General features: G+C 34.3%; 1 protein-coding gene across 1 annotated transcript; it reads left to right on the top strand.

The window, feature by feature from the left end:
- The first annotated feature begins 14,584 nt into the window (after positions 1–14,584).
- On the top strand, positions 14,585–16,882 carry LOC118180340 (heat shock protein 70 B2-like). Its single transcript, XM_085822744.1, has one exon. It carries the CDS (start codon positions 14,798–14,800, stop codon positions 16,712–16,714), a length of 1,917 nt encoding a protein of 638 aa, XP_085678870.1. The 5' UTR covers positions 14,585–14,797; the 3' UTR covers positions 16,715–16,882.
- The last annotated feature ends 7,821 nt before the right edge of the window (positions 16,883–24,703 follow it).

Raw genomic sequence — 24,703 nt, 5'->3', positions numbered from 1 at the left:
TAAGATAAGAAAGCCTGGACAAGAATTAGCAAGTGGCGCCATCTGTTGACGAAACCAGAACTAAAACATAATTTCTCTAAAAGCCGAAGGCAAATTTGGATTGGAATTAGGATCGTTAACTAGAACAGAAAGATTTTTATGAATGTGAAATGCCTCTAGAAAATCCAGTTCTCCAATGGAAGATGTTTTTTGAATAATTTTGGCAGCAGAAAAATTGAAAGTGTGATTTTCGGACCAACAATGTTGAGCAACAGAAGACTTCTGTGTTTCCTTTTTTCTAACATATGCCTCATGTTCTTTGACGCGAAATTTTAAGGCTCTCTTAGTTTGGCCAATGTAAATTAAACCGCACTGGCAAGGAATCCTATAAATACCCCAGGAATTCATGTCCGGAATGGGGTCCTTGAGTATAGAAGTTGGAATTTTATTGATGGGAGAGTAAACAACCCGAAAGTTAAATTTCTGCAAAATATGTGCAACTTTATAGCTAATTGATGGAAAGAAGGGAATGACAACAGAATTTTTATAATCTCCTAAAATAAGAGTGTGGCTTTTAGTGTGTTGAGATGAGAATTTTTTAACTGCTTGATTAATAATGTTGGGTGAAAAGCCCCTGTCAATAGCTATTGCTTTTAAATAATTTAGTTCTTCATCAAGGGCTAGTTTGGAGGAGCAAACTTGAAGAGCACGGAAAACATAGGAATAAAATGAAGCTAACTTTTGTTTAGTCGGATGACATGATTTAAAGTGTGGTGGAAGGCAAACCGATGAAGGTTTACGGTAAACTGTAGTACTGAAGTTGGATGTGTTACGTGTGACCAGAATGTCGAGAAACGGAAGAGAATTGCAAGTCTCAAGTTCAAAAGTGAACTGAATAGCAGGATCAATAGAATTCATTGTTGAAAGAACTCTATTTAAATCATCTTTATTACCTTCAAACAGGGTAAAAGTATCGTCTACGTAGCGGAACCATGCCGGGAAGTTTAAAGTTTCAAACAATTTTGATTCATAATAATGCATGTAGATATCAGCCAGGATGGGACTGAGGGGGCTTCCCATGGCTAATCCCTCAGTTTGCTTGTAATATTTATTTTGGAAAACAAAATGTGTTTGTTTCAAACAGAGTTGAGTGAGAGAAATTAGCTCATCAATTTCGATGCAAGAGAAATGAAATTCGCGAAGTCTGGTTTCTAGACATCTTAATGCACCCTCCACTGGGACATTGGTGAATAATGATTTTACATCAAAAGAAACCATGAGTAAATTACGAGGAGAAATGTTTTTAACCTTTTTTACAAACTCTATTGAATTTTTTATGGTGTAAATGTTATTGTCTAATAGAGTGGAAAATCTAGAAACTAAATATTTAGCTAATGGATACGAGGCAGTACCTAAATTTGATACAATAGGGCGGAAAGGAATACCACTTTTATGAATTTTGGGAAGAGCATATAATCTGGCACAATTCGCAACAGATGGGATAAGCGAATGTTTTAAGTTGCTTGAAATGATTTGCGAAGATTTGATCGCAGTTTTTATTTTGGATAAGTCCGAAGGTGAAGGATCTTTAGGGATCGGATTATATGGTAACTTCTCACAAACCTGTAAACCCTCGATTCCAAAGATTTTGGCTCCTATCGAAAGCTTTCAAGTTCAGTAAAGTTTCAGATTCACAGAAAGAAATGATTAGGCATCTTATCGCTCATAATGTGAAATTCAATAATAAACCTTTGAAACCAAATCTAACTGCGAGAGAAAGAGCTACAATGCGCGAGATTCATTCTAACCCGGATATTGTCATTTCAAAGGCCGACAAAGGTGGCCAGATAGTCGTCATGGATAAGAACACCTACATCGATGGTGTCACTAAACTCTTAAACGAAGGACCATATAATCGGATCCCTAAAGATCCTTCACCTTCGGACTTATCCAAAATAAAAACTGCGATCAAATCTTCGCAAATCATTTCAAGCAACTTAAAACATTCGCTTATCCCATCTGTTGCGAATTGTGCCAGATTATATGCTCTTCCCAAAATTCATAAAAGTGGTATTCCTTTCCGCCCTATTGTATCAAATTTAGGTACTGCCTCGTATCCATTAGCTAGATATTTAGTTTCTAGATTTTCCACTCTATTAGACAATAACATTTACACCATAAAAAATTCAATAGAGTTTGTAAAAAAGGTTAAAAACATTTCTCCTCGTAATTTACTCATGGTTTCTTTTGATGTAAAATCATTATTCGCCAATGTCCCAGTGGAGGGTGCATTAAGATGTCTAGAAACCAGACTTCGCGAATTTCATTTCTCTTGCATCGAAATTGATGAGCTAATTTCTCTCACTCAACTCTGTTTGAAACAAACACATTTTGTTTTCCAAAATAAATATTACAAGCAAACTGAGGGATTAGCCATGGGAAGCCCCCTCAGTCCCATCCTGGCTGATATCTACATGCATTATTATGAATCAAAATTGTTTGAAACTTTAAACTTCCCGGCATGGTTCCGCTACGTAGACGATACTTTTACCCTGTTTGAAGGTAATAAAGATGATTTAAATAGAGTTCTTTCAACAATGAATTCTATTGATCCTGCTATTCAGTTCACTTTTGAACTTGAGACTTGCAATTCTCTTCCGTTTCTCGACATTCTGGTCACACGTAACACATCCAACTTCAGTACTACAGTTTACCGTAAACCTTCATCGGTTTGCCTTCCACCACACCTTAAATCATGTCATCCGACTAAACAAAAGTTAGCTTCATTTTATTCCTATGTTTTCCGTGCTCTTCAAGTTTGCTCCTCCAAACTAGCCCTTGATGAAGAACTAAATTATTTAAAAGCAATAGCTATTGACAGGGGCTTTTCACCCAACATTATTAATCAAGCAGTTAAAAAATTCTCATCTCAACACACTAAAAGCCACACTCTTATTTTAGGAGATTATAAAAATTCTGTTGTCATTCCCTTCTTTCCATCAATTAGCTATAAAGTTGCACATATTTTGCAGAAATTTAACTTTCGGGTTGTTTACTCTCCCATCAATAAAATTCCAACTTCTATACTCAAGGACCCCATTCCGGATATGAATTCCTAGGGTATTTATAGGATTCCTTGCCAGTGCGGTTTAATTTACATTGGCCAAACTAAGAGAGCCTTAAAATTTCGCATCAAAGAACATGAGGCATATGTTAGAAAAAAGGAAACACAGAAGTCTTCTGTTGCTGAACATTGTTGGTCCGAAAATCACACTTTCAATTTTTCTGCTGCCAAAATTATTCAAAAAACATCTTCCATTGGAGAACTGGATTTTCTAGAGGCATTTCACATTCATAAAAATCTTTCTGTTCTAGTTAACGATCCTAATTCCAATCCAAATTTGCCTTCGGCTTTTAGAGAAATTATGTTTTAGTTCTGGTTTCGCCAACAGATGGCGCCACTTGCTTATTCTTGTCCAGGCTTTCTTATCTTATCTAAACATTATTTCCTATCTTGTTCATTTGCGGTTTTGCAGCTGAAGATGATGGTTCGGTAAAACCATCGAAACTAGTCCTGTGAAAATTTTGTGAATTAACGCTGATTTTTGTTGTTTGACTTCTGAATCAGTATTTATTCGGCGTGTTATTGTGTCTTAATTATAGAAGCCCCAAACAGGCTTACATTTTGCTTTCTTTTTTGCACGTGGTGTGGCCGCCATTTTGTGATTGTAGGAGTTTCGGTGAGTACATTTTTGCAATTTTCAAGTTATGTTTATGTTTTGTACATTTGGATATTGTGCTTTGCTTGTCTGATTTCATGCATTTTGCTTACAAACATTTTGTTTTCTATTCATTTCAGTGAGGGATTTTTCTGCTATTTTGTGTGTACTTTATTATTGCTCAGTTAATTTAGTTTGATTTTCTGCATTGTTTATCATGCCTTCATCCGTTAACCGTTTCACTAAATTACGCCTGAAACGGCAAAAATTCCTGAATCATCTTGACTTTCTACTTAAATGTAAATGTAAAAAATTGATCCCCAATTTTATTCAAATCAAATCTAATCAAAAACCTTCGAGTCGCGTTTCAAGAATTCTGTTAAATTGCAAACTTGCCTTACTTCGGTCCGTGATAAGGGATACACGTCAACAATTGTCCAAAATTGAACATGAACTCTATAAGCTTCATCTGGAACTCGCTAAAACATATCCAAAATTCACTGCCCTTGAACAAAAGTCTTGGTCTAGAACGGAGAATGCAGTTAACCGTCATAAAAACACCCTTGCAGTTAAATTCGAAAAACTTCTTTTACAGTCTTCCAGTTCAAGTAGTTCAAAAAATCTTCCCATTGTAAACATCAAGCCAATAGTTAATATTTCTAATGTTAGTCTTTCAGAAGAACAAGAAAGAATTCTAAAATATAATTTTAACTTCTCACAAACCTGTAAACCCTCGATTCCAAAGATTTTGGCTCCTATCGAAAAAGCTTTCAAGTTCAGTAAAGTTTCAGATTCACAGAAAGAAATGATTAGGCATCTTATCGCTCATAATGTGAAATTCAATAATAAACCTTTGAAACCAAATCTAACTGCGAGAGAAAGAGCTACAATGCGCGAGATTCATTCTAACCCGGATATTGTCATTTCAAAGGCCGACAAAGGTGCCCAGATAGTCGTCATGGATAAGAACACTTACATCGATGGTGTCACTAAACTCTTAAACGAAGGACCATATAATCCGATCCCTAAAGATCCTTCACCTTCGGACTTATCCAAAATAAAAACTGCGATCAAATCTTCGCAAATCATTTCAAGCAACTTAAAACATTCGCTTATCCCATCTGTTGCGAATTGTGCCAGATTATATGCTCTTCCCAAAATTCATAAAAGTGGTATTCCTTTCCGCCCTATTGTATCAAATTTAGGTACTGCCTCGTATCCATTAGCTAAATATTTAGTTTCTAGATTTTCCACTCTATTAGACAATAACATTTACACCATAAAAAATTCAATAGAGTTTGTAAAAAAGGTTAAAAACATTTCTCCTCGTAATTTACTCATGGTTTCTTTTGATGTAAAATCATTATTCACCAATGTCCCAGTGGAGGGTGCATTAAGATGTCTAGAAACCAGACTTCGCGAATTTCATTTCTCTTGCATCGAAATTGATGAGCTAATTTCTCTCACTCAACTCTGTTTGAAACAAACACATTTTGTTTTCCAAAATAAATATTACAAGCAAACTGAGGGATTAGCCATGGGAAGCCCCCTCAGTCCCATCCTGGCTGATATCTACATGCATTATTATGAATCAAAATTGTTTGAAACTTTAAACTTCCCGGCATGGTTCCGCTACGTAGACGATACTTTTACCCTGTTTGAAGGTAATAAAGATGATTTAAATAGAGTTCTTTCAACAATGAATTCTATTGATCCTGCTATTCAGTTCACTTTTGAACTTGAGACTTGCAATTCTCTTCCGTTTCTCGACATTCTGGTCACACGTAACACATCCAACTTCAGTACTACAGTTTACCGTAAACCTTCATCGGTTTGCCTTCCACCACACTTTAAATCATGTCATCCGACTAAACAAAAGTTAGCTTCATTTTATTCCTATGTTTTCCGTGCTCTTCAAGTTTGCTCCTCCAAACTAGCCCTTGATGAAGAACTAAATTATTTAAAAGCAATAGCTATTGACAGGGGCTTTTCACCCAACATTATTAATCAAGCAGTTAAAAAATTCTCATCTCAACACACTAAAAGCCACACTCTTATTTTAGGAGATTATAAAAAAATTCTGTTGTCATTCCCTTCTTTCCATCAATTAGCTATAAAGTTGCACATATTTTGCAGAAATTTAACTTTCGGGTTGTTTACTCTCCCATCAATAAAATTCCAACTTCTATACTCAAGGACCCCATTCCGGATATGAATTCCTGGGGTATTTATAGGATTCCTTGCCAGTGCGGTTTAATTTACATTGGCCAAACTAAGAGAGCCTTAAAATTTCGCGTCAAAGAACATGAGGCATATGTTAGTAAAAAGGAAACACAGAAGTCTTCTGTTGCTCAACATTGTTGGTCCGAAAATCACACTTTCAATTTTTCTGCTGCCAAAATTATTCAAAAAACATCTTCCATTGAAGAACTGGATTTTCTAGAGGCATTTCACATTCATAAAAATCTTTCTGTTCTAGTTAACGATCCTAATTCCAATCCAAATTTGCCTTTGGCTTTTAGAGAAATTATGTTTTAGTTCTGGTTTCGCCAACAGATGGCGCCACTTGCTTATTCTTGTCCAGGCTTTCTTATCTTATCTAAACATTATTTCCTATCTTGTTCATTTGCGGTTTTGCAGCTGAAGATGATGGTTCGGTAAAACCATCGAAACTAGTCCTGTGAAAATTTTGTGAATTAACGCTGATTTTTGTTGTTTGACTTCTGAATCAGTATTTATTCGGCGTGTTATTGTGTCTTAATTTATTTGTTTACTTTGTTAAACATTTCTTTCAATGTAAGTTGTTTAAGTTTTGCTTCGTTTCATGTGATAATACTTTCTCTTTAATTCTATTAAACAGACATAATTTCTTGTTCAGTTACAAAGTTCCGCAGTTCAAGTCCTATAATTGCTGTGTCAAGAACACCGACTAATTCGTCAATCGAAATTTTTTCGTTTTCAATAACCTCTGTTACTTTCCTTCGCTATCGGAAGCGAATTATAATGACGAGGAACTTGTTTTAAATCATATCAAAGACGGAGCATATCGAGATGAAATACTACATTTGGTAAGGAATTATAAGCCAAATAAAATAAAAACATCTGCGCTGAAGATAAGGATAGTGCTGACAAATCAACTTCCAATTCATTACGCGCCCGCCGCGGCGTTCCCCCTGCCGAGCAGCGTGAAATTGATAAAAAGATTTCGGATTTCAAAACATACTTTCGCTTTAGATCCTTTACATATTGACAAATATATATCGGAAATTCTATTTGATATAATCGAAAGTTCAAGCTTACTTTTATAAAATTGCTCTTACAGTCTGCAAAAAATAATAAGCCGGATCCAATTCGAAAATTAAGGAACAACGCAATCATCAACATTAACTGAAATAGATAATTAGATAATTTTAGCTTATACGTCTATTATACATAAAACGCGCACGCGAAAACATATTCTGCACTTCCGCACACTCATATGCGCAGTCGTAAAAGGTCTTATGCGCATGTGTCAACGCGGCGCATGCCCAGAAAGTTTTTAGTTTTGTGGTCCGGATTATAGATCATTCCGAATTATGGGTGTCCGAATTAACGACTTTTGACTGTATTTTGTTTAAAATCTTTTAGTCAGTTGTACTGCATTGGTGCTTTCCCACCAACTCACTTTACTTTGGACATATTCATAATGACTTTGCTTTCTGTATCCTTTTACCATCAGAATCCTAATAAAAGAAGCCTTTTGATTTACAAAGACTAAAAATGTTAAAATGTTAATGAAACATAGTATGTATATACCGATTTGAAATCAAATGCATACATGATACCGAAACAAGAAATTATGATGGTCTGTGGGAAAAGCATCCCAAACAGAAATAAATTAGCTTGACTCCAATAAGAAGTTATAAATTATTATTTTCAACTGAAATAATTTCAGAGTGATAGATTATGAATTTAATTATAAATTCCAAGTGAAATATTTTATAGTTTTTAAGTTTGTTTGCATGTAAAATGTTTGCTCCTCTTGGTCAGGAAGAGAATGCTTATTTTACAGACTATTAATATTTGTTGTTGTGCTAAGAATTATGATCTTTTTGAAAGGTTATTTCTACGAGAGGTGCTAATACTTTCAGATTGACATAGGTCTGACTGCCATTGAAATCAATAGAATTTTGCTCCGAATCTATGTGAAACTTATGCCAACATTTTTGCTTAAAGTAGAAATAATCATTTGCATTTTGAATATAGGGAATTCCTATAAAAATGGGATGTGATTACATTATGTCTTTATTATTTTATGTTTTCAAATTGCTAGAGATGTATTTTAAAATGTCATTGATATGTAACTCACGTTAATAAAATTTTATCCATAGCTTCCGTATTAATAGACACTATGTTTTGCTATTTTGAATCACTACACTTACTGATGCTGTGATGAAATCTCGTGCAGAAGTTTCTGTTTTCCTAATATGTATCTTTACGTCATTGAATAACATATTAATTATAATTTCATCCAAAGTGTGTTTGAATATTTTACAACTTAATTTTGTCAAATGAAAAAGTAATCTCTTACATTCTAACTAAGGTTTAAAACTGATAATGGATCTACATAAATATACAAAATCTGAAATGGAATAATTTTAGCTGTTGCATGCATAATTTCTCATTGTGCCTATGAGAAAAAGGGGTCTGTATTTATCTTAGTGTTTGGAAAGGACTTTTGTGATATGATAAAAAGGGCAGTCTAATCTTTTTGTATGCAACTCTTGATATCAGTTAGTTGGTGAAGTAGATGAAACATTAAACACGGAAGAAATTCTTGTGATTATCAAAATAAAATATTCATGTTGGTCAGTAGTAAACTATTTTGGGAAATTTCTTAATTTGGCTATTTGATGGTTGTTTCATATCTAAAATTTCTGAAATTAAGATTTCTGGCCATCTCATAATTTGATCTACAGGCTGTGTCATACTTGCAGAATACTTTTATTTGCAAATCAAACACCCTTATTTCAAGACAGGCTGCTTTCAGTGATGCTTTTAATGGAGAAGCAAATTTAATAACTATACGTTTTTCTCTTTTTAGATAAAGGGAAAGGTTTAAGTTAATTTAATGTAAATAATTTTGAAAATTAATAGAACCACACAATTTCTAATTGTACTTAGTTTAGCATACACAATATCCCTCCCTTTGCCAACTATTAAATCAGTTCAAATTCTGTGCAAGTTTTCTTCCATTATTTTTTGGTGATTTGTGAATATTTATTCCTTTCTGGTTTCTATTATAGAAAACCAATGCACCTTTTCTGATAATGGGATAATAATTTAAAATTATCAGAAAAAAAAAAAATGATCTCATTTTCCTGTCCCTTTTTCAGTTTTCCTCATTTTATTATGCTCCTGGTGCAAAAAAAAAATGATCATTACATCGTAAACATTCTGGCATGTAAAGGACAGTTTTTTTAATCTCTTCTCCTTTTCAGCTTTTCTCTGTTTTATCTTATACTGTTATAATTCTGCTTTATTCTGAGTGCATTCGTCTTCAACAAAATTCGCTTTGAAAACTTTCACTGCTGCTAATGTAATTTTAAATGTTGCATTAGAAAATGGCTTAAAATTCATCTTCAGTTTTCTTTTTTATCTTCCGATGTAATGTAACTTGTGTTTTACCTGCTGTAATTATAAGGTACAATTTAAAATAGGTAGAAATGAATTTTGAAGGAGAAAATCGACTACGTAGACAAGGTATTCAAATTAATAACTGATCTAATTATAAATCAGCAATACTTATATTTTTTAACTGAGAAAAGTCGAAATTTGATTTCTTGCATAATGAGAACAATTTGTTTCTTTTTTAACTACTTTTTACTCTTTAAATATCTTACGGAAAACTGATATCAACTCAGACATGTATGAGGAAATATGATAAGGATTGATGATTTTGATCCCCCAAGAAATTAAAAAAGAAAATAATCTGGTGTATTAGGTTAGCAGATTACATATTTCAGTTTCTCGTGTTACTGCTGCTTTTATTTCTAACCATCTTGATTTCAACCTGCAGCAAGGTCGGCCCCACAAAATTTATCATGTCCGACATTGAAAATGTCAGAAGATTAGGCCTTGTGCACAGACTCGACAGTGGCAAATTTCAGCAAACATTTACGCTTATGAATGAATGTTCTTAATTTCATGTCATCTATGTCTATTATAATACCTTTACAGAAACTGAGATTAAATAAAAAATCCTTTCTTAGGAAAGGAATGATTAGAAAAAGATTGTATTTTAAATGTTTCTCCCCTTACCACCAAAATGTATTTTGCCTGATTTTTTACTTCTTTGAATGCATCATGTGTTTTAACAGGTTTTTTAAATGCAAGATTTGTGATAGATAGTTATTATCCTCTGTGTAATTAAAATCTAGTATGCGTTTTAAAATTGGAGTTTGTTAAGTTTATAAAAACTCTTATAGTAAGATTTCTCCATAATGCTCTTTTTCAATAATACTGAAGGGTAATTTTTTAAAAAGGTATGTCACAAGGAGCATTTTAATTTTTTTTTTAAAGGAAATTCTTATTTGATTGGTTTGGTTTGTTTCATTAGAGTAAAGCATACAAGAGTTATTTACTTAGGGGAAGGGACACCTTCTTGAAAGTGTTTTTAAGCAAAACTGGCTAATGTCCACGTTACATAAGAGAAACTATGCAAACGCTCATGCAGTCAGCTCGTTCACCTTGCAATGAACCCAGGTCAAACGAACAGCAAAATTACAGCCAAAAATTTATGTTTGAAAAAACACCTATTGCAACTCCCTTAGAAAAGAAGTGAAACGTATTGTATTTCCTTATTTTAAAATATACATGCATGTGAACTTTCATGTGTATATGACAGTTATTTAAAAAAACTTATTTCTATATCCATTGTTTCCCAACCACAGGTACCAGTCCTTTTGCCAGGGGACAACATGAATTGATTCCTCTCTATCTTAGTTCTCACTGTGCATCTCCAGGAGGGGTGAATCTGAGGATATCCCACCTGGCTTTTCCTACCACTAATGTTTCTACTGTACAGTATTTTAAAGTTCTTCTATGCCACAAAGACAGTGTATTCGTTCTCTAAAATTCAAACCTACGCCCTCCTTTAAATGCAAAATAGAGCAAATAGTAGTGCTATATTAATGTAGTATATGTAACTTAAATAAATACAAGCCAGTTTCCTATGAAAATTCTTTCATGAAGTGATTTGTCTATTTAGGCAGATAGCCATTCTAGTCTGTGCTATATTCACATTAACCATCAAATAAGGCAGCACATGTTTTAAGAGTAAGAATCATTCTGCTGCAAATGGTGCAATTTTAAAATCTTGAATAAGAATCTGTAACATTTTCCACTCGGCTATAATGTATGTCGCACCATGGATTTATAGTGTGTTCTATTTGTTATGCACATTTTTAGTTTTAAAAATGATGTAATTTTACATAATAATCTAGCAGAGTTCAGTATAAATGAATTAAAATTAACATAATGAATGCTCCGTGAAAAGAATTTTAGGTTCTTTCCTAGCTTGCCCTTCCCTTTCCGGAGGAAATAACTAGAAACTTAGTATAAATTTTTGATATTTTCCCCCTCAAAATACAAGCCAGAAGTATTCCTAATGCTTGCTTAATTATTAAATGACATCAAAGAACATAAAGAGTGTAGTATACAAAATCATTCAAGTATAATATTAGCTTTGTTTACTGATGTCTTGGAGTTGTGGTTGAGTTATAGAGTTGTTCCACAATTTTATCATACAGATAGCTTTTGTGTGTAATTATTAACTAAGCTTACAAGTCTTAGTTAATAATTCGAGACTTTACTTTAAAAAAAATTTGTGGAATACCATGAAGTACCTCCATATCTTTGTTTCCAGTATAAAATGCCTTAAACAAAATACTCAAACTACATTTCCTTACCTCAAGGGAAGCCTTTGTGTTTCTCCTCTTAAATGGACAGTTTTGATTCCAAGAGTGAGCATTTTGGAATACGTGATATTTTAATTGAAGTTTTTAATTTTCAATGCTTTCACCGTTCTTTCCTTCAATTTGAATCATAATTTTATTTTCGCTTTGAGTTTATTAGAATACATTCAGACTAACTCTTTCTCACAGTTAAAGTGAGTTCTAGTGGCTTCTATCTAAATATATCTAATAAGTATCTAAAAAAAAGGTCTTTTTAATCAGTTGAGTAAAGTTTTAATATGTTGTCACTGAGAAGAAATTTTGTTACCATTGGCCATAATAAATTTCTGTTTTCAATATTTTAAAGTTTGACTTTAATTATGCTCAGTATCTTGTATAATTTCTTAATGCCAGTTGTATCACTAGATTTTCTACTTTAACAGTACAGTGCACTATTTTAATACCTTTTACTTTGGTATACATTTTTGCAATTTAGTAGTTGTTGGTATGTGTGCCATCATAGTCTAATTTTCTATCTTTAGAAGGTCACTTGTCCCATGAAGATATATACGTTTGATATAAACTTGAAAAAAAAAAAGAAAAAAGTTTCCTAATATATCGTGGAAATTGATTTTGTATAATGAAATATGTATATATCATTTGTTTAGTGATTTGGTGTTAAACACAGCAGCCAGTCACTACAGAATTTTGTTATTTCTAAGTAAAAATTTTAGTATGCAGAGAAATATTTATTTTCTATTTAATAACTTTCGTTTGTTTAATTTTTTGTTTTACGTGTAGCTTTTGCTACATTTATTAGCCTCTCATATGTTGCAAAAATGTTTTGTTCAATTTTCCAATATTTGTAAACTTTTAAAATGTATCTCTTTGTTACTGATCGAACTTTTAAATTTTTCAAGCACATTTTATGACATTAATTTTGCTACATTTTGGTGACTTTTGATTTTCATATTTTTCGAATTGGGCCAATTAAATAAAAACATTAAGGGTATACATAAATTTGAATATATTTATTACCAGAATAATTTGAAGAAATATAAAAAATCCTATAGTCAGGTTTCTTTCTTAAAGCTTGTATTTTGTTATCTCTTTATACTTTATCCAGTTCCATAATTTATAAATTAACAGATATGTCATTCTGTTAAATAAAAATTTAACTTATTATTTTAACCACTGTTGGAGCAACAATTTTGAATCTACTTGTATGTTTTTGCATGAGCTAAAATTACAACATGAAGCTCTCTGTGATTTGCAAATTGAAATGAATTTCACTTTTCTTACTCTTAAACCAAAATATTAAATGCAATATCTTCTCCTGATTTATTCTAGAATTTAATACATTTATAATATTCTTGCAGATTAATTTCATCTATGTCTGTTAGAAATATGACAAAGTTGGGATTTATTTCTAATTCCCCATAGAAATACAGTTGTTAGCTAAACTGTATGAGATATACTATTGTACTTTCAGAACTCACGGTTGTTGCATTGTCTGCAACTATACCTGACATGAAGAAAACCTTTCTTTGTAGTTCAGTTTAAGAAGGAGTGATTTCATGCCTATTAGGAATCAGATGTACAGTTGAGACTGTAAAGGGATTATTCCCAAGAGTTTTTGCAGAATTAATTCATGATGTGATGGGAAAATTGAGAAAGAGGCTTCCTTTGCATAACCTTGACATATATTTTTAACTTTTATCCTTTTGCAGAATGTATGCAGGCTTTTCACACAAAATTTATGTTTTTCTTACTGATTATACGTGACTGAGAGGTTACGACACAATTCTTAAAATCCGTTGTATTGTCAAGTGTGTAATGAGACAAATAATAATTCTGTAACCGGATATGACATTTTAAAAGACCAACTTATTATTCATCTGCAGTATTACATCAATTTCTGTTATAAATTTGGGAGTAACTCACAGACAAATTGAATTTTCTGCTTAAACAAGAAAATAGCATATAATGATATAATGAATGCTTCTCGGGGGAAAAAAAAGAAAAAAAGTGCTATATAATTATTTGACGTGAATTTAAACTACTTAGAACTCACGTAGGCATTCTAATTTTTCGGCTGTAGGAAAAAGACTGCATAAATATATCTAAGTTTTATGTCTTCAATATTTGCTAAGACTCTTACTTGAATCATTAATAATTCTTGCTCATATTTGTTTCCCGTTAGTTTATGTTCCTTCTAAGGTGTTGTTTTATAGGTGCGCATTTCATTAATGCTTTCCGATTTCGTGACATTCTTTAACAACATTTTACATTTAAACGGTATTCATTTTTTGCTGTTTAATGACTTCTGAAATTTAAAGTTATTGGTGTTGAACTGAAGAGAGAGAAAACGGATTCTTTTGACAGTATTTGACCATACTGTGAAAGGTTTTGGCAATCGGTACACTTTTCCTTTCGTATTTAGTTCAACACAGAATTTTTTACTGAGGATAAGATTTTTTTAAGAACGACTTGTCTGTCTAGATGTGAAATGAGTGACTTTATGTGACTTGTCTGCGTACGAAGGACGTTTTCGAGAACGGAGATTTAAATTTTCAGCTGTGGAGATAATTTAAATTTAAAATTCTTTGGTGAATTTCATTGACATCTCAATATTCGTCGTCGTTTTTTTTTTTTTTTTTTACATTGAGATTTGAGATTTCTAATGCAGATGATAATTTCGAACGTTGCTTTCAGCAGCGTATTCTAATGTTTCAAGAAACGAGCTTACGACAAGATGACTATTAACGAAAATTGTGCGATTTAAAGTTAGTTTATCCTTAAATGTTCCCTGAAAGAGATTTGTTAAATGAAAGTTATAATGTTTACTTTTACTTCTGCTGGAATCCTCTAGAGGGCACCACGAGCGATTCTTCGAGAAATTTCCGGATGATCTGGAAGGTGGCAGAACAATCGCTCTGATGTCACTGCCGGGGAATGTTCGCGACACTTCCGGAAGCCGCTACGAAAGTATAAATATGAGCCACGTGATGGCGGCCGTTAGAGTTGTAAACAAACAAAGTGACTTTTCGAAGTGCTGCGATTTTGCATTACCTGCGAATCTTTTGTGAAGTTTTCTGAAAGCGTTTCTCTTCGACCAGTGACTTTCTGCAGTGATTTATTATTGCTGTTAAAGTAATATTTGAGATGCCGAGTGGAAAAGCGCCAGCTATTGGTATTGACTTGGGGACGACGTACTCTTGCGTCGGCGTCTTCCAGCACGGAAACGTGGAAATCATAGCCAACGACCAGGGCAATCGCACAACACCTAGTTATGTCGCCTTTACGGAGACCGAGAGGCTGATCGGCGATCCAGCGAAATCTCAGGTTGCTCTGAATCCCGAAAACACCATCTTCGATGCAAAGAGGTTGATTGGCAGAAAGTTTGATGATCCCAAAATCCAGCAAGATTTAAAAAATTGGCCCTTCAAGGTAGTAAACGAAGGCGGCAAACCAAAGATCTGTGTGGAGTTCAAAGGTGAGCGCAAGTGTTTTAATCCTGAAGAAATAAGTGCCATGGTCTTGACTAAGATGAAAGAGACTGCTGAGATGTACTTAGGGCAAAAAATTACTGATGCTGTAATCACAGTTCCTGCATACTTCAATGATTCGCAGAGACAAGCAACAAAGGATGCCGGGAAAATTGCTGGACTGAATGTGTTGAGAATCATCAACGAACCAACAGCAGCTGCCCTGGCATATGGTCTGGACAAGAATCTGAGAGGTGAAAAGAATGTCCTAATCTTTGACTTGGGAGGTGGCACATTTGATGTGTCGATCCTGACAATCGATGAAGGTTCCTTGTTCGAGGTGAGATCTACAGCCGGTGACACTCACCTGGGAGGAGAGGACTTTGATAATAGGATGGTGACATATTTTGTGGAGGAGTTCAAGCGCAAGCATCGCAAAGACCTGCGTTCCAGTCCAAGAGCTCTTCGGAGGCTGCAAACTGCTTGTGAGAGAGCCAAGAGGACACTGTCCAGCAGCACGGAGGCTAGCATTGAAATAGATGCCCTATTCGAAGGGATAGACTTTTATTCGAAAATAACCAGAGCGAGATTTGAGGAGCTGTGCATGGACCTCTTCCGATCGACCCTCGAGCCAGTGGAGCGAGCCCTGAAAGATGCAAAGTTAGACAAGAGCAGCATCCACGACGTTGTCTTGGTCGGCGGTTCGACACGCATTCCCAAGATACAGAAAATGCTGAGAGACTTTTTCCATGGGAAGGAACTTTGCATGTCGATCAATCCAGACGAAGCAGTGGCCTATGGGGCAGCCGTCCAAGCCGCCGTTCTGACAGGAAACACAGATGAGAAGATCAGAGATGTCCTATTGGTAGATGTAGCTCCTTTGTCGCTGGGCATCGAAACGGCGGGTGGTGTGATGACCAAAATCATCGAGAGAAATTCCCGCATCCCCTGCAAGACATCGCAAGTTTTCACAACTTATTCTGATAATCAGCCAGGTGTAGACATTCAGGTTTATGAAGGAGAAAGGGCAATGACAAAAGACAATCACTTGCTAGGGAGGTTCCAGCTGTCGGGAATACCTCCTGCTCCAAGAGGCATTCCCCAGATTGAAGTGACCTTCGACCTAGATGCGAACGGTATCCTCCAAGTCTCTGCGATGGAGAAGAGCTCTGGAAAGTCGCAGAGCATCCGCATCACCAACGACAAAGGCCGTCTGTCGAAAGAGGAGATCGAGAGGATGCTGGAAGAAGCGAAGCAGTACGAAAAAGAAGATGCAGAGCAAAGAGAGAGAGTAGCTTCACGCAATGCCCTCGAAAGCTACGTGTATAGCGTAAAGCAAGCAGCTGACTCTGCATCGGACGATAAGCTGTCTGTCTCAGATAAAGCCAAAGTTAAGCAGACTTGCGATTCTGTAATTCAGTGGTTAGATAACAATACACTTGCAGAGAAGGAAGAAATAGAACATAAAATGAAAGAAGTGCAATCTGAATTGTCTCCTCTCATGACTAAATTGCATCAAGCAAACAATTTCAGTTCTAGTCAGGAACCTAGGCCCAGAACCAGCACTGGCCCTACCATCGAAGAAGTTGATTAGCATCTTGGACTTTGATTAGAGCATTCAAATTCCATGTATATATGTAAATATATCATGTCTCGCCAGTAAATTTAACTTGCATCATTAAATGATTGAATTTTTTTATATTTTAAGTCTGTGATATTTAATTCCAGAAGAACAAAATAAAGTAAGTTATTTAATTTTTTTATTATGTGTGTTTTCATTTGTGTCTTCTTTTCCCCCTGTATTTTGATAAAACATATTTTCATGCAGATGTAAAGTACTTTGTAATTTTACAAGTAAATCTGCAATCATGCACAGCATAATAAATATTTTGCAACTCTTCAACAAATTACTCAGAATCACTTATTTAAAGCTACAGATTATTAATTGTATTGTGCATAATGAGAAGTTTTTACGAAGTTCGGTTTCCGTAAACATACAGCTGTAAGAAAACTTGAAATTTACGATGCAGTGAGCTGATGGTATTCAAATAACAGACATTAAACCATATCCAATTCTTCTGCTTACAAATGTAAAAAAAAAAAAAAAAATGTGTTTCACAACAAGAAAATGTTACACGTTGAAAATTTTTCAAATATGTTTCAAGCAGGGTTTGAATACATTGTGCAAATGTTTACTGCGTAGACTCCAGCAGCAAGAGAGAGAATATTCACATGAGTGGGTAAGTACAGTCAATTGAGCAATATGTGGTTCTACTCCACAGGACTGCGTAAGTTTTCTAAATTGTAAGATCCATGTGTACGTTAAATGTCTGAGATTTTATTTTTCTTCATAGTGAAAATGACTAGACATGTTTTTGCATTTGAGATTTTCATCTGTTAGTAGTATTGGGTGGCTCGACTTTTCACATGAATAAAATTTCCATGAGTCGGAACTGTTTGGAGCCCGTACTTTCTGCACATGCGCATAGGCATGTGAGCAAGCGCAGAATACGTTTTCGCGTGCGCGTTTTATGTATAACGGACAGTATAAGCTAAAATTATCTAATTATCTATTTCAGTTAATGTTGATGATTGCGTTGTTCCTTAATCTTCGAATTGGGTCCGGCTTATTATTTTTTGCAGACTGTAAGAGCAATTTTATAAAAGTAAACTTGACTTTTCGATTATGTCAAATAGAATTTCCAATTCTGGAGCTCCCAAAGGATCATACAAAACGAAAGTATGTTTCGATGTCCATCAAAGAAAAAGTGGAATTGCTGCAAAAAATGGATAAAGACATAAAGAATGTGACAGAGAGGTTAGTGATAATGAAAAAATTTCGATTGACAAGTTAGTCGGTATTCTCGACACAGCAATTACGGGACTTGAACAGCGGAACTTCGTAACTGAACAAGAAATTATGTCTGTTTATAGAATTAAAGAGAAAGGATTATCACATAAAACGAAGCAACTTAAACAACTTACATTGAAAGAAATATTTAATAAAGTAAACAAATAAATATTTTTTTTTTTTTTTTTTTTTTTTTTTGTGTGTGCATGTAAATTTTGATACCCTTTAGATCATAATTGTTTTTTATTTCATAAATTACGGTTTCATATTTTTAATTTTAAAATTTCTGCATGCCATCTTACGAGATTTAAACTGATGATCTATAATCCGGAATCGCCGAAGTCCCGACGAGTACGGATTAACGACTTTTGACTCTATTGTACTTTCAGAACTCACAGTTGTCTGCAACTATACCTGACATGAACTATATGACATGAAGAAAACCTTTCTTTGTAGTTCAGTTTAAGAAGGAGTGATTTCATGCCTATTAGGAATCAGATGTACAGTTGAGACTGTAAAGGGATTATTCCCAAGAGTTTTTGCAGAATTAATTCATGATGTGATGGGAAAATTGAGAAAGAGGCTTCCTTTGCATAACCTTGACATATATTTTTAACTTTTATCCTTTTGCAGAATGTATGCAGGCTTTTCACAAAAAATTTATGTTTTTCTTACTGATTATACGTGACTGAGAGGTTACGACACAATTCTTAAAATCCGTTGTATTGTCAAGTGTGTAATGAGACAAATAATTCTGTAACCGGATATGACATTTTAAAAGACCAACTTATTATTCATCTGCAGTATTACATCATTTTCTGTTATAAATTTGGGAGTAACTCACAGACAAATTGAATTTTGCGCTTAAACAAGAAAATAGCATATAATCAGTGGCGTAGCTAGGATTTGCACCCCTTTCTGTGTGCCAAGAATGCAAAACATTTCATTAAAAAATTTCGTAGCATCAATTTGGCACCCCCTGGATGCTGTGCCCCTCTTGCCCCACCCTAGCTACGCCACTGTACTTTTCTATTACCTTTTGTTGAGTGAAATGCATCTACACAAAGTTCGGAATTGTCAGGACTTCATTGATTCCGAATTTTAGATCATCACTTTATATCTAGTAATATAACGGCCACCGTGCGATTCCCTAGCAAAAAGGTGTTTAAAAATGAGACTCAGTAATCTTATAATCGGGTGAAAAATTGCTTTTATGGCATACCTGCTTATATATATATATATATATATATATATATAAAGTCTTCAATCCTACATTCTGTAATCAGACTTTCTTGTGTGTGTGTGTGTGCGTGCATGTAATTATTTTTCAATATGTTGTTTCAAATGGCCGAACACTTGCAACTTACTGTGTTCGTCGAGAATGGCCAAGACACATCGGACATTTAGCCGTGTTATCATCAAGACTGTTTGTTACCTGTGGTGGACCACAGAGGGTGACCGATTTTATACTCACGAGAACACGCAATGCCACGTTTTTCCTTTATGAACACTCTGAAGGACAAATCCACTGCTTTTTCGTACCACAAAACTTCTCAAGATACATTATACACTCGCAAACATTCAAGTTTTCTCTGGAATCCATCTTCAATATAACATACTAACTCTCTCATGAGTACGAGAGTTAGTATGTTATATTGAAACCCGCCGGCTTTGTCCCTGGAGGACTATTGTTTTCGTTTTGCTATTTTGCGTTGAATCACTATAAATGTCCGTTTCACTTTTCAAACTGTTGCGACCAAATCTTAGAGTCCTGCATCATAGTTGAAGAAATGAAATACTGAAAAATTTGCATAAATGTATGTATATTTCTCGCATTGTGATAAAACAACGGTACATAGAGCCATCGAATTTTGAATGACGTAATCCTCCTACAAATATGGGCATGTGGAAGACCAAATTTGAAATTTGTTTTATTATCGATTTCTTATTTTGTAAAACTTTAATGAATTTTTGAATAACAAACTCAACAATTTCAAAGCGAGCAATGGCAACGGGGGGGAACCTTTTTATCTCCAGGGCACAGAACTGTGTAAGGGAAATTCTAGAGATAAGCACATTTTAAAATTATTTTGTGACATTGCTATTGAACTGAGTGGAAACATGATAAAGGTAACATACAAAATGTTAAAAAAACGCACCTTTGGACTTCATTTAAAATTCAAAACCTTTTTTTTGGTGGGGGGGACAACTGCTGGTCATAAACATGTACAGAAAATATACATCATATATTATTTCTTCAGTTAAAATATCAATTTCTTAAAAATTAGGAAGCTAACTTCTTATATGACCTTTGTAGTTATATTTAGTAAACGTTTACACTTATTATAAAAATTAAAGCAAAAAAAAAAAAAAAAAAAACATCCGTGACTACGGTGCCAAAAATATTTGCCCGAGTTATTTAAAGTTTGAGATCATTTTTCAGGAGTCGTGCACAAATTGAAGATCAAAATGCTTGCATTCATATGTCACTAAAAATTATTTTCCAATTTATAAAAAGGGTTTTGATTTTCCAGATAACAGATAAAGTACCGAGCATTACTATGCAGATTGCCATGAAAAGTATTAATTTGACACTGGCTTGAAACCAACTCTAACATCACTCGCATAAATTAAAAATGAAAAATATTTCTAATTTAATGAAATTTTTTAAGATTATTTGGTTACGATTCAAATGTAATAAAACTACATGTGAATATTAGCTTTTTTTTTTAACATTATAAAACTTAAAAACTACTTGATAGAAAATTCTTTTGGAGTAAATCTAAGAGAATTAGAAGTTAAAAGAATTTTTCACCAAGTAAATCACAAAGTAATATCATGATAATAATGATAATAAAAGCAAAAATAAATTAATCTCAAATTACGGATGATTTTTTTTTTTTTTTTACCCACCTCTCAAAGCTAAAGAGACTGAGCTAAATATACCTTATACCAGAATAAAATCTACTTCTGTGTTAACTCTTTAGATATAAACTGCACTCTAATACACCAATTTCTGATTTTATATTACTTTAAAGTAACTCCAATCTAATGGACACTCTGCATATTATGAAGGTTTTCTTTTACAAAAGTCTCTCTCATGCACTTCAGTAGTATAAGTAGATGCAACTGCTGCCATCCAAAAACTGAATTCCGTTTTTAGAAATAATAAAATTGAACTTATACATTGGTGAAATAAATTAAGAGAATTTTCATATTTGATCTACAATCTCCAGAACTACTGGACAGATTTTAATAAAACTTGGTATGAACATAGGTTATATAATACAAACAAAATAAACATTCAACAGTTATAATAGACACACATGTTCATGTGTAACACTCATGGGAGTCTAAAGATCTGAAACAGCGGTTGCAGAAGACACAAAAGAAATGGGTTAATAGGGGTATGGTCCCCTCTTACAGCCATGCAGGCCTCGCAGCGTGATGTCGTACTAAAAATAAGGTAGTTTATCAGTGCCTGTGGCAGCTGGTCCCTCTCATTCAGTAATGCTGTTTTCAGTTCCTAGATGGTTTTCGGAGGAGAATTGCGAGTTGCAATTGCCCTCTCCAGAGTGTCCCAGACATGCTCTATATGTTTGAGGTCTGGACACCTGGCTGGCCAATCCATCCAGCGAATATCCTCACTCTCGAGAAATTTGTTGACCAGAAGAGCTCTATGTGGCCTCGCGTTATTGTCCTGTAAGATGAACTCGGGGCCCACTGCACCCCGGAAAAGGCAAACATAGGGCTCCAAGACCTCATCCCTATAGCCTCTGTCAAAGACGTGGAAAGATGTGCAGCCATCCAACATGATGCCTGCCCAGACCATTACACCGCCATAATTGTTGATTTCGTGGACATTGGAAAGTAGGTAGCAGGTCCTTGGCTCTCTCCATATGAATGTATGGCGAGAATCAGTGTTTAGGCTAAAACGGGACTCGTCGGTGAACAGAACGGTCGCCCATTGCTCCGTACTCCAATCACTATGCTGCCTACACCATGCTAATCGGACGCCCTGTCCGTAGACGTGAGCGCGACGCAAACAGCCGGTCTTCTGGCAAACAGCCCTCTCTTATTCAATCTTTTGGAAGAAGCTGTAGCCCCTCTGTTATGCCTTGCTAAAATGGACAAATAGCGATCTTCTCTGGTCATATCATGGCTCTTGGACGACCTTACCCTCTCTCGATGGATCCAGTATCCTGGAACTGTTTCCATAGATTACACACGACGCTGGGCATTAAATTAAATTCTCTGCATATCTGGAATCGCAATTAACCTGCCTCTAGCCTTACAATTCGCCACCTCATTTTATCACCTAAACGTTGGTGGTTACTCATTTTTACTGTTCCGATGTAAATTTAAACGATTGCTGCAAGATAACACCAAGAAATTTGCTGAGGTGTGCTAGCAAACACAATTAGTCTTGCCTTCTATGCACTTATAAAATCTGTCTTTCTGCTGGCTCCGCCTACACACACATGTACGCTTATGTATTTGCCGTACAAGATTTGCATTTTTATCTAGAAGCAGTGGTGTTTCCTTCAGTTCAGTTCTTTTCACGCAATTCGATAAAATATGGAAATTCTCTTAATTTATTTCACCAGTGTATAAATGTAAAAATAGGTTTAAAATATTAAGTGAAATGTTAAATATAATTACATCCTCTAACTTCCATAGCATGTTTTAGTATTTTAAACAAAAGTATTCTAAAAAGCAACAACAAAAACAAAAACAAAAAAAACTCATATGTATGGTTTATTAAATCAATTTAAATTAATATAAAAGTTTACCAAAAATTCACAGAAAATGCTTGTAGACCAGTTCTGTTTGAAATGTACAAAATATTATATATTCATTTTTAGTGTGGCATCCATTGGAACACACACACTTGCTCCAGCACATCCGACATTCTTGGAAGGGTTTAAAGAATGCCTTTTTGGTACTTGCAGCGACTAGCGCTTCGCCCAGCTGCAACACAGGTCCAGGGTTGACTCAGCCTTTCATCCCTTGAGTGGATGGATAAAATAGTCCCAAGTTAGTTCACTTGGGGACTAAACACCGGGGTTCCTGCGACAAGCTGACCACTTGCCCAGTGTATATATGCTGACACACCCTGGGAACCCAAGGTCAAGAAAGCAGATTTCGGGGCACTGCAGACTGTGCCCACTAGGGCTGTTGCACTACTGAATTTAGTTTAGTTTTATGGTACTTTGCATACAATAGCCATCAAACACTGATTTGGACAGCTTAAATTGTCTGAAGATATTGACTCCATAGAACCATGTTGACACAACAGCGCAGTGGAGTAAAGAGGCTGAGAAATAACAAATACAGTGGCAGCACTGGCACTAGGACTTTTTGGCACTGGCACTAGGACTTTTGCAGTCAGCCTGTTCTCAGGCTTCAAACCAAACAACCAGTGTTCAGCGACTTGGCAAGTTCAATCAATTGGTACAGATGGCTTTTAGAATGGTTACAGCAAAGTGTCTTAATGCCTTTTTCACAAAATGCAACATCACAGTGAATAATCAAAAGATGTTCTAATTCTGTTTGCCCTACAGCACAGACTATGCTGCCTAGAACATCATTTTGTACGTATATCTTATAGAGAATATAATAAGCCAAATTCAAATATTTCAAGTTTCACACATGATACAAAATTCCATTAAGTTTGAGAAAAGCATTATTTACATGAACATTGTGCAACACATTTTCCTTTTTATATAGATTATTTTATCTTTCTAATTAAATTTGCAGAAAAGTAATTTATCTCTTACCCTTGTGCTGATGTACCTGCCTATAACATTCCTAGACAAAGATTCTGGAGGGGGATTAAACTCATGATGAAGAAAAAGGATTATTTATTTATATGAGAAAGGAGAATTCTCAATGAATGTTTTATTCTGTTAAACCAAATGAAAATTTACAACAACATGTGAATTCTCATTATTCGTGCTCTATTTATTAGTGTTAACAAAATTTAGCAACTTCAAAAGAACTTTTCTTATTCAAGACACATTTCAGTTCCTATGCGGGAATGAAGGAATTTTCTAATCACTAAATTGAACAAACAACATTTTGAAACTGCAAGTATAAAACAAGTTTTATTGGGGCTTTCTAATATATATTTTTAGATTTATATGTACAATTGATTTCTTTTAATTCATAATAATTTCTTATATATTGAACTAAGCCACAGCTCAAAGTAACATTATAGCAACTTCAAAAGGATTTTTTTCTTCGTCAAGGCACATTTCAATTCCTATGAAGAGATGAAGGAATTTTCCAATCATTAAAATGAACAAACAATATTTTGAAACTGCAAGTATAAAGCAATCTTTACTGTGGCATTTCAAATATATATTTTCAGATTTATATGTACAATTGCTTTCTTTTGATTCATAATAATTTCTTATATATTGAACTAAGCCACAGCTTAAAGTAACATTTGTTATATAAAATATTCCCACTAAAAAATCTGCATTTTGAACAGATTTGTTCAATTAATAACTTAACTTAGAATACAATGTGAAATATCAATTTTAATATTGTTTTTAAGGTTTCAAAGATGATAATATCAGTTTGCAGGTGTTATAACAAACAAGGTATGTAACAGAACAAATAAGGAATTATATAAAAATAATTAGAGATCTTCAAGAAAAACTGAATTTTACATTTATGTTATAAAACTCTATTAGCCTTATTGGTAGAGAATATAAACAAATCAAA

The sequence above is a fragment of the Stegodyphus dumicola genome, chromosome 8 (genome assembly GCF_044657685.1).
Source record: "Stegodyphus dumicola isolate Sdum_Otavi_A_Nest chromosome 8, ASM4465768v1".
Lineage (NCBI taxonomy): Eukaryota > Metazoa > Arthropoda > Arachnida > Araneae > Eresidae > Stegodyphus > Stegodyphus dumicola.
Note: the sequence above shows the minus strand (reverse complement) of the source record. Positions and strands in the feature narration are given on the sequence as shown.

What these genes read in the sequence shown, in the direction of transcription:
- LOC118180340 (XM_085822744.1), top strand. Translation starts at nt 14,798, where the DNA reads ATGCCGAGTGGAAAAGCGCCAGCTATTGGTATTGACTTGGGGACGACG.